Source organism: Bufo bufo, chromosome 1, assembly GCF_905171765.1.
Source record: "Bufo bufo chromosome 1, aBufBuf1.1, whole genome shotgun sequence".
In the NCBI taxonomy this organism is placed as follows: domain Eukaryota; kingdom Metazoa; phylum Chordata; class Amphibia; order Anura; family Bufonidae; genus Bufo; species Bufo bufo.
The window spans coordinates 839,177,707-839,198,468 of record NC_053389.1 but is presented as its reverse complement, the minus strand read 5'-3'; the positions used below and the strand labels follow the sequence as shown (position 1 = coordinate 839,198,468).

Here is a 20,762-nt window from a genome sequence, read left to right as displayed (position 1 = left end):
AATGAAGCCTCATATTGCACTCTGTCCTGTTGACTGCACACCAGAGTATGTTATGGCCATGGCTATGGCAGGAATGTGAGAAGGGACAGTTCTTCGTGGGTCACTGGCTTTGTTTGCACACCTCAGAGTAGAAGAGTTTTCTGTTCTCTTGATAGGAAGTTCTGACTGACTTCTCGATATTTGGTTAGGGTTGTGAATTGACAGAAATCTTCAATGTAATTCTTATTCATTCTTCTCAGCTTTTTCTATGACCTTGTAGGCATTTTCTGCTGTCTGCTGCATCAGTTTTCTTTTTGTTCTTACTCCAGGACTTTTCCAGAAAGCCATCGCACAAAGTGGGACCGCCATCTCCAGTTGGTCTGTAAACTACGAACCTCTGAAGTATACTCGTCTATTAGCAGCAAAAGTGGGTTGTGATTACACCGACAACGCAGAGATGGTGAGCTGCCTCAGGAGAAAGCCCCACAGAGATCTGGTGGACCAAGACATCCAGCCCGCTAGGTACCACATTGCTTTTGGACCTGTCGTGGATGGGGATGTGGTCCCAGATGACCCAGAGATTTTAATGGAGCAGGGTGAGTTCCTGAACTATGACATCTTGATGGGAGTGAACCAAGGTGAAGGTCTGAAGTTTGTTGAAGACACTCTGGAAAGCGAAGATGGAATATCTGCCAGCTACTTTGATTTTACCGTATCCAACTTTGTGGACAATCTTTATGGCTACCCAGAGGGGAAAGATGTTCTACGTGAGACGATAAAGTTCATGTACACAGACTGGGCAGACCGTGACAATGGTGACATGCGAAGAAAGACTCTGCTGGCTTTGTTTACCGACCATCAATGGGTGGCACCTGCTGTGGCAACAGCTCGATTCCACGCGGAGTATGAATCACCTGTCTATTTCTATGCTTTTTATCACCGATGCCAAGCTGAAGGAAGACCTGAATGGGGAGAGGCAGCCCATGGAGATGAAGTCCCCTACGTCTTTGGCGTTCCCATGGTCGGAGCCACGGATCTATTCCCATGCAATTTCTCTAAAAATGATGTCATGCTAAGTGCGGTAGTCATGACTTACTGGACCAACTTTGCTAAAACCGGGTGAGTTGTAAGTTTTACTCCACAACTAAAAACTGTTAGATTATCGATGCATAGAAGATGGCGTCACACCTAATAAAACATCAAATCAGCTGCCCACACTCCCTTTATCCCTTCTGCCACCGATAATCCCACCTGCCCTCCACACCATCTGCAGCTCGTGCTTCCAGTACCACATCTCAGCAAATCAACTTATAGCATTACACCGATTCCATCATCTCAGAGCTCTGCTACCCTCAGCTATACCTGCTTCTGTACACCTCTGTGTATGAGCTGTCCTACCCACCATATTGTTATGGACTCATATGTCTCATATACCAATGTTATTTTCCATAACCAACCATGACTTTGTCCTCCAACTTTGGAGTCTGTAATAACCTATAGCAGCTTCACTTCGAAATTTGTCCCATGCTTTGCTTCCTTGCTTTACTTTTCTTTTCTCTTCTGTTCCTTTTACTTTAACATATATTTATATTTTAAAATTAACTTTTACTTTACTTTTTCTTTCATTTTACTTTCCTTTAGTTTTAACCTTTACTTTTTAACTTTAACTGTTATTTTCTTTTACTTTAAAATTTCCTTTTATTTTTCTTAATAGTTTTACTTTAATGTTTTAACCTTTACTTTCCTTTAACATTTACTTCACTTTTAGTTTACTTTTTTCTTTAACATTTACATTTAGTTTACCTTTACTTTCCTTTTATTGTAACCTTTGCTTTTTAACGTTTACGTAAACATTTATTTCCTTATATTTCTTTAGTTTAAAATTTACTTTTATTTTCCTTTGTTTTTCTTTTACTTTCCTTCTACTTTACTTTTATTCTAACCTTTACTTTACTTTTGCTTTACTTTAACATTTACTTTGCTTTAACTTTTATTTTAATTTATTTTCCTTTTATCCTCCTATAACTTTTACTTAAATTTTTCCTTTTACGTTCCTTCTATTTTGCTTTTATTTTAACCTTTAAAATCTTTTTGCTTTATTTTTTATTTATTAACATTTGCTTAAATTTTTATTTTCCTTTTACCCTATTACTTAAACATTAGCATTACCATTAACTTACCTTATGCTACTGCTTGTATCTCATTCTCTTTCATTGTCTTTATTTTGATTGTAGGGATCCCAACCAGCCTGTTCCTCAAGACACTAAGTTCATCCACACAAAGCCTAACCGTTTTGAAGAGGTGGTATGGACAAAGTTTAATCCAAAGGAGAAACAGTATCTCCATATTGGCCTAAAGCCTCGCGTCAGGGACAACTACCGTGCCAACAAGGTTGCTTTCTGGCTGGAATTAGTCCCTCACCTTCACAACCTCAATACAGTCCAGCACCCTTCTACCACCACCAGATTACCCCCTTACACCACCCGCTGGACACCTGGTTCCAGGCCCAACAGTGGAAGTACCACCAGACGCCCACATTCCACACTTCCTCCTGATGGGGATGACGATGAGCTGGTGGAACGGCCTCGATATTCTCCATTTCCAGGCGACTCCCGTGACTATTCAACAGAGCTGAGTGTGACGGTAGCTGTGGGGGCTTCACTCCTCTTTCTCAACATCTTGGCTTTTGCTGCGCTTTACTACAAAAGAGATAGGCGTCACGAACTACGTCAGCGGAGACACAGTCCTGGGAGAGGAGGTGCCCCTGGCAATGACCTTGCGCACCACGGACCAGAAGAAGAGCTTATGTCACTTCAGATCAAACGAGCTGGTGGGGCTCCAGATCTTGAACCACTAAGGCCCCATGATATACTGAGGCCAGCTTGTCCTCCCGACTATACACTGGCACTGAGAAGGGCCCCTGAGGACGCTCCGCTCCCTCCACCACCTCCACCTCCTGGCTCCGTTATGGCCCCAAGTACCATTTCGGGGCTACCCTCATTACATCCTTTCAATACATTCCCCACCACTGCCCACAACAATACCCTTCCTCACCCGCATTCAACTACAAGGGTATAGTGGTGCTAGGCATCTCTCCCTCGACCCACGTGCTGCCCCTGTCTCCCCCTCCCTGTCATAAACAGCTATGCTGGCTATCTGGGCCTTCCAAGCTTGAGCTGGATTTTGCCTTATGGCAGGGGATGGGGTAGATAAAAAGACTTGTTTATAATGAGGGAGCAAGAAGAGAACTACCCGCGCTCCCCGTGCACCTCCTTTTCCTCCTCAGGCTATAAAAACTGCGATCGACCATCAGGTCCACAAAACCTGAACTGGAATCTCTGCCTATGTCATGGGGGAAACAGGGTCAAACAAGGGGGCAGTAATTTAACGGGATTGTAGGGGAAGATAAAAGTGTTTTGATCAAATAAATTATACCCCCTGCTTCCCTTTTAAGAAAGGGATAGGGGGTTCGGCTACGGGAGGAACAGCGGCCTACATGATTAGGCCAAAACCCTCCAGGGACTTCTACACCGGCTTTATTATTTTTATTCAAGGACGTTGTTCATTTGATGGGGACATTACACTGGGTGGGGGCATCGCGGATACCCTCGGTCTGGTGTGTACAATGCACTGAATCTTCATGGACTAATCTGCTCCCCAACATCTCAAATTACCATCACAGGAAGAAGGGGTGCCCCTCCGCGAAGAAGAGGGCAGGGGGTGAATGTATCAGGGGTGAATGCATGAGAGGCCAAATTGAAGCCCCTTCCTCGTAACACACACAGTGCCAATGATCCCTTCCTCCTCTCAGACTAGGTGGGCTGGCTAGTCAGTAACTTGGGGGGCTCCGAAAGGTTTAAAATTGCCTCTCCACTGCCATAGTCCTAGGGTGCCTGGGTAGAAACAAGAGGGGAAGGGGACTGTAAGTGTGCCAAAATCCGAGAGAGGGGGTTGTTATCTGACCGATCGTTCTCTTTTCATCTAATATTGTTTGTAATGATTGTCCTTCTCTGCTCAGTTTTCTCTCCAATCCCCCTCGGCTCCCCGTCCTGCCCCCCATCTTTGTCTCTACTTCACCAACTGTTTCTCCACAAAACCGGGCACGAGGTTCGTAATCAGAAGCACATTGAAGATCTCACCACCCTCTGCGGATGTAGGTCTGATGAATGACGAGTCGACGTGGGAGATCGTAGCAGTCCATAACCGGTAGATTATGAGGATGATATTCAGGCCGATCCTGTGATCTATGACAGAAGCTGCAGGGTCAGAAAAATCTTTAAGATTTCTATACATGAAATCGTCATATAGCTTTGCCTCGAGGAGATTCCCACAGGCTTTCTACAAGTTACAGCATCAGAGATTTATCCTATAATAGGGTCCGTCAGCTCTCCTCTGATAAATGCTCGCTCGGCTGGTTCCGCCGTTCACATGCATGCTGGGCTCGGCTGAGCGTGCATTGTTTTCACTGGGCATGGTTGAGGAAATCACTGCCGGGGGCGAATTTCCAACAGGGACAGGACAGCTAAAATACAACAAGCCCAATCTGCCAAGGGCGGTAATTGGCTGCTTATATGGAATGCCTATGGCCGGGTCTGGCCACACACAATACATTAGATAAGTCCGATTTTTTTCTCACCATTGATTGACATGACGAGGGATAAAAGGGGCCCAGGGGTCCCACAATGAGGAAGTTCATATTTATTATAAAGGGTCAGAGCCTTTGCTCCCCTCTCTGTCTAGAAGAATCCAGTGGTCTTGATGGGACCCTGAAGGTGACAACCCCAAGTACAGTTCAGAAGACTTATTCCAACCGTCCAATCTGCCAATTCACCCAACCCGGTCATAAAATACAGAGGGTGAATCCATTGTCAGAGATCTCACTCATGCCGTCGGTGTTTGCCGGTGGATCGTCTGCTCATAGGTCCGCGCTCGCCATCTCATCCCCTGCTGTAACTTGTAGGAATCACAGAGGCAGATGACTAACGAGAATGCAGTCTATGTGCTGTGGGCTGCTGTCCGGAACGGCGCACCAGAGAAGCCCCTCCCCCTCGCAGACCTTAAGATTTATATTATATAGATTGTTCTATAATTAAAGGGACATATGGAATATATAAATATATATAAAGTATATATGCACAGGATGGTGCACACACGGAGGTGTGTATATGGACACACGCTATATGCATGTATGCACATACACGCGTGTGTGTGTATATATAGATCTAGTCGTCGGTGGCATTGTACGAGCCAGCAGCAGAGCCCAATGGGCAAAGTACAATGGCGCAGACACCTACATATCAGTATACGTGTGTACATATACATGACATGAAGGCACAGGAGATGCCTTATTGCCTTTCTAGGTCCTGGCGCTGAATTGGTTAACTACTGGCACTTTTTTTTTCCTTTTTTTTTTTTTTTTCATTTCTTCTGTTTTTGGGATCTTGGACTGAAATAAAATGACAAATTTTGGTGACAATATGGTTGATCTTTCTTTAGGGGTAGACAAAGGAAACGATCCCAGAAACATCTGAGCGTTTGGGTCTCAGGTTAAAAAGTAAGAACCGTGACCTGTGCTCATTGAGAACATGCTATGGAGGACGCGGTCAGTTCGTCCATAAATGTCCCGTCCAGCAGCCAGTCACTGTAAGGTCACCACGTACGGTCAGCGAGGTAACTTACAGCCGACGAGCTCATGCATTATGGGGTTTCTTGGAACAGTTGGGGCAGATTAAGATTCCCTCACCTTCCCTTCATTATTCCTGACATATGTTCTCATATCAGAACATAAATAAATGTGCCAAGATACTGACACATGTCCCCGTCCACCATCTCCAGTAAGTGCTGATTATGGCGGCCCATTAATAACAGGTGCCCGGAATCCAGCACGCCACCCCATGTGAGAAGGTTTCAGCATGGTGGATGCCACTCATCCCACAATTCTTAACATTCCTGCCTTGACTGAAGGATAGGTCTAGGTTTGGTATCTGCCAGGAGAAGGCTTCCTCCCGGGATGTACATGCAGAGTGTGCTGAACTTGGAAAACATCTGATACCCTATATGGGTCCTCACATGGAAGTCAGAAAATAAGCCCTAGTATTGAACTAAGTTCCCTTATTACACAAGGATGTTAGCCACTAAGTCCTGAAGATCGGTCATCGATATTACGCCACTACACAACCCCTTTAATCTTAATGGTGACTGTTTGAGAGTTGTCCTTTCTGGTCCTCTGCTTTGTCATGTAACCGACCTTCTGACACAGCATCTTATCTGTGGACAGGAAATCATTTTCTCTATTCTTTCCTATGAAATTCACAATCAGAATGTTGGTCACATGACACTGCGGAGGACCTGAAAGAAGAGGATACATCCTGCCAACATGAAGAAGAACCAATGTCATGTACCTTTCTAATGCACCAGAGAACACAGGTTTTTGCAGGGGGTGCGTCTTTCATTTATCCAAGAACACATGACTGAAAGCAATCATAGTGTTGAGCTAAGCTCTCTGATGACATAAGGATGTATATAATCAGGGCCTGGTGTTTAGTTCCCAGATGTCATAAAGATATAAGTATAATTTACCAATTTTGAGCTATTCCTGATGACACAGAGATGCTGGGTATCAGTTCCTTGTGTTCAGCTAAGTCTCTGTTGACAGAAGGATGCATTATATAAGGCAGGGTATCAGGTACTGGTGCTGAGGACACAAGAACGTAGGGGATCAGTTCCTTGTGTTGAGCTAAGTTCCCTGATGACATGGGGATGTAGGGTATCAGTTCCTCGTGTTGAACTAGGTTCCCTGATGACATGGGGATGTAGGAGATCAGGCCCTGTTTTTGAGCCAAGTTCCCTGATGACATGGGGATGTAGGGGATCAGTTCCTCGTGTTGAGCTAAGTTCCCTGATGACATGTTGATCAGGCCCTGGTGTTAAGCTAAGTTCCCTGATGACATGGGGATGTAGGGGATCAGGCCCTGGTGTTAAGCTAAGTTCCCTGATGACATGGGGATGTAGGGGATCAGGCCCTGATGTTAAGCCAAGTTCCCTGATGACATGGGGATGTAGGGGATCAGGCCCTGGTGTTAAGCCAAGTTCCCTGATGACATGGGGATGTAGGAGATCAGGCCCTGGTGTTGAGCCAAGTTCCCTAATGACATGGGGATGTAGGGGATCAGGCGGCCCTGGTGTTAAGCTAAGTTCCCTGATGACATGGGGATGTAGGAGATCAGGCCCTGGTGTTGAGCCAAGTTCCCTAATGACATGGGGATGTAGGGGATCAGGCCCTGGTGTTAAGCTAAGTTCCCTGATGACATGGGGATGTTGGGGATCAGGCCCTGGTGTTAAGCTAAGTTCCCTGATGACATGGGGGTGTAGGGTATCAGTTCCTCGTGTTGAGCTAAGTTCTCTGATGACATGGGGATGTAGGGGATCAGGCCCTGGTGTTAAGCTAAGTTCCCTGATGACATGGGGATGTAGGGGATCAGGCCCTGGTGTTAAGCTAAGTTCCCTGATGACATGGGGATGTAGGAGATCAGGCCCTGGTGTTGAGCCAAGTTCCCTGATGACATGGGGATGTAGAGGATCAGGCCCTGGTGTTAAGCTAAGTTCCCTGATGACATGGGGATGTAGGGGATCAGGCCCTGGTGTTAAGCTAAGTTCCCTGATGACATGGGTATGTAGGGGATCAGGCCCTGGTGTTGAGCCAAGTTCCCTGATGACATGGGGATGTAGGGGATCAGGCCCTGGTGTTAAGCTAAGTTCCCTGATGACATGGGGATGTAGGGGATCAGGCCCTGGTGTTAAGCTAAGTTCACTGATGACATGAGGATGTAGGGTATCAGTTCCTCGTGTTGAGCTAAGTTCCCTGATGACATGGGGATGTAGGGTATCAGTTCCTCGTGTTGAGCTAAGTTCCCTGATGACATGGGGATGTAGGGTATCAGTTCCTCGTGTTGAGCTAGGTTCCCTGATGACATGGGGATGTAGGAGATCAGGCCCTGTTTTTGAGCCAAGTTCCCTGATGACATGGGGATGTAGGGGATCAGTTCCTCATGTTGAGCTAAGTTCCCTGATGACATGTTGATCAGGCCCTGGTGTTAAGCTAAGTTCCCTGATGACATGGGGATGTAGGGGATCAGGCCCTGGTGTTAAGCTAAGTTCCCTGATGACATGGGGATGTAGGGGATCAGGCCCTGATGTTAAGCCAAGTTCCCTGATGACATGGGGATGTAGGGGATCAGGCCCTGGTGTTAAGCCAAGTTCCCTGATGACATGGGGATGTAGGAGATCAGGCCCTGGTGTTGAGCCAAGTTCCCTAATGACATGGGGATGTAGGGGATCAGGCCCTGGTGTTAAGCTAAGTTCCCTGATGACATGGGGATGTTGGGGATCAGGCCCTGGTGTTAAGCTAAGTTCCCTGATGACATGGGGGTGTAGGGTATCAGTTCCTCGTGTTGAGCTAAGTTCTCTGATGACATGGGGATGTAGGGGATCAGGCCCTGGTGTTAAGCTAAGTTCCCTGATGACATGGGGATGTAGGGGATCAGGCCCTGATGTTAAGCCAAGTTCCCTGATGACATGGGGATGTAGGGGATCAGGCCCTGGTGTTAAGCCAAGTTCCCTGATGACATGGGGATGTAGGAGATCAGGCCCTGGTGTTGAGCCAAGTTCCCTAATGACATGGGGATGTAGGGGATCAGGCCCTGGTGTTAAGCTAAGTTCCCTGATGACATGGGGATGTAGGAGATCAGGCCCTGGTGTTGAGCCAAGTTCCCTAATGACATGGGGATGTAGGGGATCAGGCCCTGGTGTTAAGCTAAGTTCCCTGATGACATGGGGATGTTGGGGATCAGGCCCTGGTGTTAAGCTAAGTTCCCTGATGACATGGGGGTGTAGGGTATCAGTTCCTCGTGTTGAGCTAAGTTCTCTGATGACATGGGGATGTAGGGGATCAGGCCCTGGTGTTAAGCTAAGTTCCCTGATGACATGGGGATGTAGGGGATCAGGCCCTGGTGTTAAGCTAAGTTCCCTGATGACATGGGGATGTAGGAGATCAGGCCCTGGTGTTGAGCCAAGTTCCCTGATGACATGGGGATGTAGAGGATCAGGCCCTGGTGTTAAGCTAAGTTCCCTGATGACATGGGGATGTAGGGGATCAGGCCCTGGTGTTAAGCTAAGTTCCCTGATGACATGGGTATGTAGGGGATCAGGCCCTGGTGTTGAGCCAAGTTCCCTGATGACATGGGGATGTAGGGGATCAGGCCCTGGTGTTAAGCTAAGTTCCCTGATGACATGGGGATGTAGGGGATCAGGCCCTGGTGTTAAGCTAAGTTCCCTGATGACATGGGGATGTAGGGTATCAGTTCCTCGTGTTGAGCTAAGTTCCCTGATGACATGGGGATGTAGGGTATCAGTTCCTCGTGTTGAGCTAAGTTCCCTGATGACATGGGGATGTAGGGTATCAGTTCCTCGTGTTGAGCTAGGTTCCCTGATGACATGGGGATGTAGGAGATCAGGCCCTGTTTTTGAGCCAAGTTCCCTGATGACATGGGGATGTAGGGGATCAGTTCCTCATGTTGAGCTAAGTTCCCTGATGACATGTTGATCAGGCCCTGGTGTTAAGCTAAGTTCCCTGATGACATGGGGATGTAGGGGATCAGGCCCTGGTGTTAAGCTAAGTTCCCTGATGACATGGGGATGTAGGGGATCAGGCCCTGGTGTTAAGCTAAGTTCCCTGATGACATGGGGATGTAGGGGATCAGGCCCTGGTGTTAAGCCAAGTTCCCTGATGACATGGGGATGTAGGAGATCAGGCCCTGGTGTTGAGCCAAGTTCCCTAATGACATGGGGATGTAGGGGATCAGGCCCTGGTGTTAAGCTAAGTTCCCTGATGACATGGGGATGTTGGGGATCAGGCCCTGGTGTTAAGCTAAGTTCCCTGATGACATGGGGGTGTAGGGTATCAGTTCCTCGTGTTGAGCTAAGTTCTCTGATGACATGGGGATGTAGGGGATCAGGCCCTGGTGTTAAGCTAAGTTCCCTGATGACATGGGGATGTAGGGGATCAGGCCCTGGTGTTAAGCTAAGTTCCCTGATGACATGGGGATGTAGGAGATCAGGCCCTGGTGTTGAGCCAAGTTCCCTGATGACATGGGGATGTAGGGGATCAGGCCCTGGTGTTAAGCTAAGTTCCCTGATGACATGAAGATGTAGGGGATCAGGCCCTGGTGTTAAGCTAAGTTCCCAGATGACATGGGGATGTAGGGGATCAGGCCCTGTTGTTAAGCTAAGTTCCCTGATGACATGGGGATGTAGGGGATCAGGCCCTGGTGTTAAGCTAAGTTCCCTGATGACATGGGTATGTAGGGGATCAGGCCCTGGTGTTGAGCCAAGTTCCCTGATGACATGGGGATGTAGGGGATCAGGCCCTGGTGTTAAGCTAAGTTCCCTGATGACATGGGGATGTAGGGGATCAGGCCCTGGTGTTAAGCTAAGTTCACTGATGACATGAGGATGTAGGGTATCAGTTCCTCGTGTTGAGCTAAGTTCCCTGATGACATGGGGATGTAGGGTATCAGTTCCTCGTGTTAAGCTAAGTTCCCTGATGACATGGGGATGTAGGGTATCAGTTCCTCGTGTTGAGCTAAGTTCCCTGATGACATGGGGATGTAGGATATCAGTTCCTCGTGTTGAGCTAAGTTCCCTGATGACATGGGGATGTAGGGTATCAGTTCCTTGTGTTGAGCTAAGTTCCCTGATGACATGGGGATGTAGGGTATCAGTTCCTCGTGTTAAGCTAAGTTCCCTGATAACATGGGGATGTAGGGTATCAGTTCCTCGTGTTGAGCTAAGTTCTCTGATATGGGGATGTAGGAGATCTGGCCCTGGTGTTAAGCTAAGTTCCCTGATTACATGGGGATGTAGGGGATCAGGCCCTGGTGTTAAGCTAAGTTCCCTGATGACATGGGGATGTAGGAGATCAGGCCCTGGTGTTGAGCCAAGTTCCCTAATGACATGGGGATGTAGGGGATCAGGCCCTGGTGTTAAGCTAAGTTCCCTGATGACATGGGGATGTTGGGGATCAGGCCCTGGTGTTAAGCTAAGTTCCCTGATGACATGGGGGTGTAGGGTATCAGTTCCTCGTGTTGAGCTAAGTTCTCTGATGACATGGGGATGTAGGGGATCAGGCCCTGGTGTTAAGCTAAGTTCCCTGATGACATGGGGATGTAGGGGATCAGGCCCTGGTGTTAAGCTAAGTTCCCTGATGACATGGGGATGTAGGAGATCAGGCCCTGGTGTTGAGCCAAGTTCCCTGATGACATGGGGATGTAGAGGATCAGGCCCTGGTGTTAAGCTAAGTTCCCTGATGACATGGGGATGTAGGGGATCAGGCCCTGGTGTTAAGCTAAGTTCCCTGATGACATGGGGATGTAGGGGATCAGGCCCTGGTGTTGAGCCAAGTTCCCTGATGACATGGGGATGTAGGGGATCAGGCCCTGGTGTTAAGCTAAGTTCCCTGATGACATGGGGATGTAGGGGATCAGGCCCTGGTGTTAAGCTAAGTTCCCTGATGACATGAGGATGTAGGGTATCAGTTCCTCGTGTTGAGCTAAGTTCCCTGATGACATGGGGATGTAGGGTATCAGTTCCTCGTGTTGAGCTAAGTTCCCTGATGACATGGGGATGTAGGGTATCAGTTCCTCGTGTTGAGCTAGGTTCCCTGATGACATGGGGATGTAGGAGATCAGGCCCTGTTTTTGAGCCAAGTTCCCTGATGACATGGGGATGTAGGGGATCAGTTCCTCATGTTGAGCTAAGTTCCCTGATGACATGTTGATCAGGCCCTGGTGTTAAGCTAAGTTCCCTGATGACATGGGGATGTAGGGGATCAGGCCCTGGTGTTAAGCTAAGTTCCCTGATGACATGGGGATGTAGGGGATCAGGCCCTGATGTTAAGCCAAGTTCCCTGATGACATGGGGATGTAGGGGATCAGGCCCTGGTGTTAAGCCAAGTTCCCTGATGACATGGGGATGTAGGAGATCAGGCCCTGGTGTTGAGCCAAGTTCCCTAATGACATGGGGATGTAGGGGATCAGGCCCTGGTGTTAAGCTAAGTTCCCTGATGACATGGGGATGTAGGGGATCAGGCCCTGGTGTTAAGCTAAGTTCCCTGATGACATGGGGGTGTAGGGTATCAGTTCCTCGTGTTGAGCTAAGTTCTCTGATGACATGGGGATGTAGGGGATCAGGCCCTGGTGTTAAGCTAAGTTCCCTGATGACATGGGGATGTAGGGGATCAGGCCCTGGTGTTAAGCTAAGTTCCCTGATGACATGGGGATGTAGGAGATCAGGCCCTGGTGTTGAGCCAAGTTCCCTGATGACATGGGGATGTAGGGGATCAGGCCCTGGTGTTAAGCTAAGTTCCCTGATGACATGAAGATGTAGGGGATCAGGCCCTGGTGTTAAGCTAAGTTCCCAGATGACATGGGGATGTAGGGGATCAGGCCCTGTTGTTAAGCTAAGTTCCCTGATGACATGGGGATGTAGGGGATCAGGCCCTGGTGTTAAGCTAAGTTCCCTGATGACATGGGTATGTAGGGGATCAGGCCCTGGTGTTGAGCCAAGTTCCCTGATGACATGGGGATGTAGGGGATCAGGCCCTGGTGTTAAGCTAAGTTCCCTGATGACATGGGGATGTAGGGGATCAGGCCCTGGTGTTAAGCTAAGTTCACTGATGACATGAGGATGTAGGGTATCAGTTCCTCGTGTTGAGCTAAGTTCCCTGATGACATGGGGATGTAGGGTATCAGTTCCTCGTGTTAAGCTAAGTTCCCTGATGACATGGGGATGTAGGGTATCAGTTCCTCGTGTTGAGCTAAGTTCCCTGATGACATGGGGATGTAGGATATCAGTTCCTCGTGTTGAGCTAAGTTCCCTGATGACATGGGGATGTAGGGTATCAGTTCCTTGTGTTGAGCTAAGTTCCCTGATGACATGGGGATGTAGGGTATCAGTTCCTCGTGTTAAGCTAAGTTCCCTGATAACATGGGGATGTAGGGTATCAGTTCCTCGTGTTGAGCTAAGTTCTCTGATATGGGGATGTAGGAGATCTGGCCCTGGTGTTAAGCTAAGTTCCCTGATTACATGGGGATGTAGGGGATCAGGCCCTGGTGTTAAGCTAAGTTCCCTGATGACATGGGGATGTAGGGGATCAGGCCCTGGTGTTAAGCTAAGTTCCCTGATGACATGGGGATGTAGGGTATCAGTTCCTCGTGTTGAGCTAAGTTCCCTGATGACATGTGGATGTAGGGGATCAGGCCCTGGTGTTAAGCTAAGTTCCGTGATGACATGGGGATGTAGGGGATCAGGCCCTGGTGTTAAGCCAAGTTCCCTAATGACATGGGTATTTAGGAGATCAGGCCCTGGTGTTGAGCCAAGTTCCCTAATGACATGGGGATGTAGGAGATCAGGCCCTGGTGTTAAGCTAAGTTCCCTAATGACATGGGGATGTAGGAGATCAGGCCCTGTTTTTGAGCCAAGTTTCCTGATGACATGGGGATGTAGGATATCAGTTCCTCGTGTTGAGCTAAGTTCCCTGATGACATGGGGATGTAGGGGATCAGTTCCTCGTGTTGAGCTAAGTTCCCTGATGACATGTGGATGTAGGGGATCAGGCCCTGGTGTTAAGCTAAGTTCCCTGATGACATGGGGATGTAGGGGATCAGGCCCTGGTGTTAAGCTAAGTTCCCTGATGACATGGGGATGTAGGGGATCAGGCCCTGGTGTTAAGCCAAGTTCCCTGATGACATGGGGATGTAGGGGATCAGGCCCTGGTGTTAAGCCACGTTCCCTGATGACATGGGGATGTAGTAGATCAGGCCGTGGTGTTGAGCCAAGTTCCCTGATGACATGGGGAAATAGGGGATCAGGCCCTGGTGTTAAGCTTAGTTCCCTGATGACATGGGGATGTAGGGGATCAGGCCCTGGTGTTAAGCTAAGTTCCCTGATGACATGGGGATGTAGGGGATCAGGCCCTGGTGTTAAGCCAAGTTCCCTGATGACATGGGGATGTACGGGATCAGGCCCTGGTGTTAAGCTAAGTTCCCTGATGACATGGGGATGTAGGGTATCAGTTCCTCGTGTTGAGCTAAGTTCCCTGATGACATGGGGATGTAGAATATCAGTTCCTCGTGTTGAGCTAAGTTCCCTGATGACATGGGGATGTAGGGTATCAGTTCCTCGTGTTGAGCTAAGTTCCCTGATGACATGGAGATGTAGGGTATCAATTCCTCGTGTTGAGCTAAGTTCCCTGATTACATGGGGGTGTAGGGTATCAGTTCCTCGTGTTGAGCTAAGTTCTTTGATGACATGGGGATGTAGGGGATCAGGCCCTGGTGATAAGCTAAGTTCCCTGATGACATGGGGATGTAGGGGATCAGGCCCTGGTGTTAAGATAGGTTCCCTGATGACATGGGGATGTAGGGGATCAGGCCCTGGTGTTGAGCCAAGTTCCCTGATGACATGGGGATGTAGGGGATCAGGCCCTGGTGTTGAGCCAAGTTCCCTGATGACATGGGGATGTAGGGGATCAGGCCCTGGTGTTAAGCTAAGTTCCCTGATGACATGGGGATGTAGGGGATCAGGCCCTGGTGTTAAGCTAAGTTCCCTGATGAAATGAGGATGTAGGGTATCAGTTCCTCGTGTTGAGCTAAGTTCCCTGATGACATGGGGATGTAGGGTATCAGTTCCTCGTGTTGAGCTAAGTTCCCTGATGACATGGGGATGTAGGATATCAGTTCCTCGTGTTGAGCTAAGTTCCCTGATGACATGGGGATGTAGGGTATCAGTTCCTCGTGTTAAGCTAAGTTCCCTGATAACATGGGGATGTAGGGTATCAGTTCCTCGTGTTGAGCTAAGTTCTCTGATATGGGGATGTAGGAGATCTGGCCCTGGTGTTAAGCTAAGTTCCCTGATTACATGTGGATGTAGTGGATCAGGCCCTGGTGTTAAGCTAAGTTCCCTGATGACATGGGGATGTAGGGGATCAGGCCCTGGTGTTAAGCTAAGTTCCCTGATGACATGGGGATGTAGGGGATCAGTTCCTCGTGTTGAGCTAAGTTCCCTGATGACATGTGGATGTAGGGGATCAGGCCCTGGTGTTAAGCTAAGTTCCCTGATGACATGGGGATGTAGGGGATCAGGCCCTGGTGTTAAGCTAAGTTCCCTGATGACATGGGGATGTAGGAGATCAGGCCCTGGTGTTGAGCCAAGTTTCCTGATGACATGGGGATGTAGGGGATCAGGCCCTGGTGTTAAGCTAAGTTCCCTGATGACATGGGCATGTAGGGGATCAGGCCCTGGTGTTAAGCTAAGTTCCCTGATGACATGGGTATGTAGGGGATCAGGCCCTGGTGTTGAGCCAAGTTCCCTGATGACATGGGGATGTAGGGGATCAGGCCCTGGTGTTAAGCTAAGTTCCCTGATGACATGGGGATGTAGGGGATCAGACCCTGGTGTTAAGCTAAGTTCCCTGATGACATGGGGATGTAGGGGATCAGTTCCTCGTGTTGAGCTAAGTTCCCTGATGACATGTGGATGTAGGGGATCAGGCCCTGGTGTTAAGCTAAGTTCCGTGATGACATGGGGATGTAGGGGATCAGGCCCTGGTGTTAAGCCAAGTTCCCTAATGACATGGGGATGTAGGAGATCAGGCCCTGGTGTTAAGCTTAGTTCCCTGATGACATGGGGATGTAGGAGATCAGGCCCTGGTGTTGAGCCAAGTTCCCTAATGACATGGGGATGTAGGGGATCAGGCCCTGGTGTTAAGCTAAGTTCCCTGATGACATGGGGATGTAGGGGATCAGGTCCTGGTGTTAAGTTAAGTTCCCTGATGACATGGGGATGTAGGGGATCACGCCCTGGTGTTAAGCTAAGTTCCCTGATGACATGAGTATGTAGGGGATCAGGCCCTGGTGTTGAGCCAAGTTCCCTGATGACATGGGGATGTAGGGTATCAGTTCCTCGTGTTGAGCTAAGTTCTCTGATATGGGGATGTGGGAGATCTGGCCCTGGTGTTAAGCTAAGTTCCCTGATGACATGGGGATGTAGGGGATCAGGCCCTGGTGTTAAGCTAAGTTCCCTGATGACATGGGGATGTAGGGGATCAGGCTCTGGTGTTAAGCTAAGTTCCCTGATGACATGGGGATGTAGGGGATCAGTTCCTCGTGTTGAGCCAAGTTCCCTGATGACATGGGGATGTAGGGGATCAGGCCCTGGTGTTGAGCCAAGTTCCCTGATGACATGGGGATGTAGGGGATCAGGCCCTGGTGTTCAGCCAAGGTCTCTGATGACATGGGGATGTAGGGGATCAGGCCCTGGTGTTGAGCCAAGTTCCCTGATGACATGGGGATGTAGGAGATCAGGCCCTGGTGTTGAGCCAAGTTCCCTAATGACATGGGGATGTAGGGGATCAGGCCCTGGTGTTAAGCTAAGTTCCCTGATGACATGGGGATGTAGGAGATCAGGCCCTGTTTTTGAGTTAAGTTCCCTGATGACATGGGGATGTAGGATATCAGTTCCTCGTGTTGAGCTAAGTTCCCTGATGACATGGAGATGTAGGGGATCAGTTCCTCGTGTTGAGCTAAGTTCCCTGATGACATGTGGATGTAGGGGATCAGGCCCTGGTGTTAAGCTAAGTTCCCTGATGACATGGGGATGTAGGGGATCAGGCCCTGGTGTTAAGCTAAGTTCCCTGATGACATGGGGATCAGGCCCTGGTGTTAAGCCAAGTTCCCTGATGACATGGGGATGTAGGGGATCAGGCCCTTGTGTTAAGCCACGTTCCCTGATGACATGGGGATGTAGGAGATCAGGCCCTGGTGTTAAGCCAAGTTCCCTGATGACATGGGGATGTAGGAGATCAGGCCCTGGTGTTGAGCCAAGTTCCCTAATGACATGGGAATGTAGGGGATCAGGCCCTGGTGTTAAGCTAAGTTCCCTGATGACATGGGGATGTAGGAGATCAGGCCCTGGTGTTGAGCCAAGTTCCCTAATGACATGGGGATGTAGGGGATCAGGCCCTGGTGTTAAGCTAAGTTCCCTGATGAAATGGGGATGTAGGGTATCAGTTCCTCGTGTTGAGCTAAGTTCTCTGATGACATGGGGATGTAGGGGATCAGGCCCTGGTGTTAAGCTAAGTTCCCTGATGACATGGGGATGTAGTAGATCAGGCCCTGGTGTTGAGCCAAGTTCCCTGATGACATGGGGATGTAGGGGATCAGGCCCTGGTGTTAAGCTAAGTTCCCTGATGACATGAGGATGTAAGGTATCAGTTCCTCGTGTTGAGCTAAGTTCCCTGATGACATGGGGATGTAGGGTATCAGTTCCTCGTGTTGAGCTAAGTTCCCTGATGACATGGGGATGTAGAATATCAGTTCCTCGTGTTGAGCTAAGTTCCCTGATGACATGGGGATGTAGGGTATCAGTTCCTCGTGTTGAGCTAAGTTCCCTGATGACATGGGGATGTAGGGTATCAATTCCTCGTGTTGAGCTAAGTTCCCTGATAACATGGGGATGTAGGGTATCAGTTCCTCGAGTTGAGCTAAGTTCTCTGATGACATGGGGATGTAGGGTATCAGTCTCCGTGTTGAGCTAAGTTCTCTGATGACATGGGGATGTAGGGGATCAGGCCCTGGTGTTAAGCTAAGTTCCCTGATGACATGGGGATGTAGGGGATCAGGCCCTGGTGTTAAGCTAAGTTCCCTGATGACATGGGGATGTAGGAGATCAGGCCCTGGTGTTGAGCCAAGTTTCCTGATGACATGGGGATGTAGGGGATCAGGCCCTGGTGTTAAGCTAAGTTCCCTGATGACATGGGGATGTAGGGGATCAGGCCCTGGTGTTAAGCTAAGTTCCCTGATGACATGGGTATGTAGGGGATCAGGCCCTGGTGTTGAGCAAAGTTCCCTGATGAAATGGGGATATAGGGGATCAGGCCCTGGTGTTAAGCTAAGTTCCCTGATGACATGGGGATGTAGGGGATCAGTTCCTCGTGTTGAGCTAAGTTCCCTGATGACATGTGGATGTAGGGGATCAGGCCCTGGTGTTAAGCTAAGTTCCGTGATGACATGGGGATGTAGGGGATCAGGCCCTGGTGTTAAGCCAAGTTCCCTAATGACATGGGGATGTAGGAGATCAGGCCCTGGTGTTAAGTTTAGTTCCCTGATGACATGGGGATGTAGGAGATCAGGCCCTGGTGTTGAGCCAAGTTCCCTAATGACATGGGGATGTAGGGGATCAGGCCCTGGTGTTAAGCTAAGTTCCCTGATGACATGGGGATGTAGGGGATCAGGTCCTGGTAAGCTAAGTTCCCTGATGACATGGGGATGTAGGGGATCAGGCCCTGGTGTTAAGCTAAGTTCCCTGATGACATGGGGATGTAGGGGATCAGGCCCTGGTGTTAAGCTAAGTTCCCTGATGACATGGGGATGTAGGGTATCAGTTCCTCGTGTTGAGCTAAGTTCCCTGATGACATGGGGATGTAGGATATCAGTTCCTCGTGTTGAGCTAAGTTCTCTGATATGGGGATGTAGGAGATCTGGCCCTGGTGTTAAGCTAAGTTCCCTGATTACATGTGGATGTAGTGGATCAGGCCCTGGTGTTAAGCTAAGTTCCCTGATGACATGGGGATGTAGGGGATCAGGCCCTGGGGTTAAGCTAAGTTCCCTGATGACATGGGGATGTAGGGGATCAGTTCCTCGTGTTGAGCTAAGTTCCCTGATGACATGTGGATGTAGGGGATCAGGCCCTGGTGTTAAGCTAAGTTCCCTGATGACATGGGGATGTAGGGGATCAGGCCCTGGTGTTAAGCTAAGTTCCCTGATGACATGGGGATGTAGGAGATCAGGCCCTGGTGTTGAGCCAAGTTTCCTGATGACATGGGGATGTAGGGGATCAGGCCCTGGTGTTAAGCTAAGTTCCCTGATGACATGGGCATGTAGGGGATCAGGCCCTGGTGTTAAGCTAAGTTCCCTGATGACATGGGTATGTAGGGGATCAGGCCCTGGTGTTGAGCCAAGTTCCCTGATGACATGGGGATGTAGGGGATCAGGCCCTGGTGTTAAGCTAAGTTCCCTGATGACATGGGGATGTAGGGGATCAGACCCTGGTGTTAAGCTAAGTTCCCTGATGACATGGGGATGTAGGGGATCAGTTCCTCGTGTTGAGCTAAGTTCCCTGATGACATGTGGATGTAGGGGATCAGGCCCTGGTGTTAAGCTAAGTTCCGTGATGACATGGGGATGTAGGGGATCAGGCCCTGGTGTTAAGCCAAGTTCCCTAATGACATGGGGATGTAGGAGATCAGGCCCTGGTGTTAAGCTTAGTTCCCTGATGACATGGGGATGTAGGAGATCAGGCCCTGGTGTTGAGCCAAGTTCCCTAATGACATGGGGATGTAGGGGATCAGGCCCTGGTGTTAAGCTAAGTTCCCTGATGACATGGGGATGTAGGGGATCAGGTCCTGGTGTTAAGTTAAGTTCCCTGATGACATGGGGATGTAGGGGATCACGCCCTGGTGTTAAGCTAAGTTCCCTGATGACATGAGTATGTAGGGGATCAGGCCCTGGTGTTGAGCCAAGTTCCCTGATGACATGGGGATGTAGGGTATCAGTTCCTCGTGTTGAGCTAAGTTCTCTGATATGGGGATGTGGGAGATCTGGCCCTGGTGTTAAGCTAAGTTCCCTGATGACATGGGGATGTAGGGGATCAGGCCCTGGTGTTAAGCTAAGTTCCCTGATGACATGGGGATGTAGGGGATCAGGCTCTGGTGTTAAGCTAAGTTTCCTGATGACATGGGGATGTAGGGGATCAGTTCCTCGTGTTAAGCCAAGTTCCCTGATGACATGGGGATGTAGGGGATCAGGCCCTGGTGTTGAGCCAAGTTCCCTGATGACATGGAGATGTAGGGGATCAGGCCCTGGTGTTGAGCCAAGGTCTCTGATGACATGGGGATGTAGGGGATCAGGCCCTGGTGTTGAGCCAAGTTCCCTGATGACATGGGGATGTAGGAGATCAGGCCCTGGTGTTGAGCCAAGTTCCCTAATGACATGGGGATGTAGGGGATCAGGCCCTGGTGTTAAGCTAAGTTCCCTGATGACATGGGGATGTAGGATATCAGTTCCTCGTGTTGAGCTAAGTTCCCTGATGACATGGAGATGTAGGGGATCAGTTCCTCGTGTTGAGCTAAGTTCCCTGATGACATGTGGATGTAGGGGATCAGGCCCTGGTGTTAAGCTAAGTTCCCTGATGACATGGGGATGTAGGGGATCAGGCCCTGGTGTTAAGCTAAGTTCCCTGATGACATGGGGATCAGGCCCTGGTGTTAAGCCAAGTTCCCTGATGACATGGGGATGTAGGGGATCAGGCCCTGGTGTTAAGCCAAGTTCCCTGATGACATGGGGATGTAGGAGATCAGGCCCTGGTGTTAAGCCAAGTTCCCTGATGACATGGGGATGTAGGAGATCAGGCCCTGGTGTTGAGCCAAGTTCCCTAATGACATGGGAATGTAGGGGATCAGGCCCTGGTGTTAAGCTAAGTTCCCTGATGACATGGGGATGTAGGAGATCAGGCCCTGGTGTTGAGCCAAGTTCCCTAATGACATGGGGATGTAGGGGATCAGGCCCTGGTGTTAAGCTAAGTTCCCTGATGAAATGGGGATGTAGGGTATCAGTTCCTCGTGTTGAGCTAAGTTCTCTGATGACATGGGGATGTAGGGGATCAGGCCCTGG

The 20,762-nt window shown here is 49.3% G+C and overlaps 1 protein-coding gene across 1 annotated transcript in view; it reads left to right on the top strand.

The window, feature by feature from the left end:
• The window catches only part of NLGN2 (neuroligin 2), an 85,802-nt gene extending 80,437 nt beyond the window's left edge, over positions 1–5,365 (top strand). The window contains exons 5-6 of the mRNA XM_040415367.1: positions 309–1,098; positions 2,214–5,365. Of these exons, the coding sequence (XP_040271301.1) occupies positions 309–1,098; positions 2,214–3,057 (1,634 nt within the window). The 3' untranslated portion in view covers positions 3,058–5,365. The remainder of the gene's footprint in view (positions 1–308; positions 1,099–2,213) is intronic.
• The last annotated feature ends 15,397 nt before the right edge of the window (positions 5,366–20,762 follow it).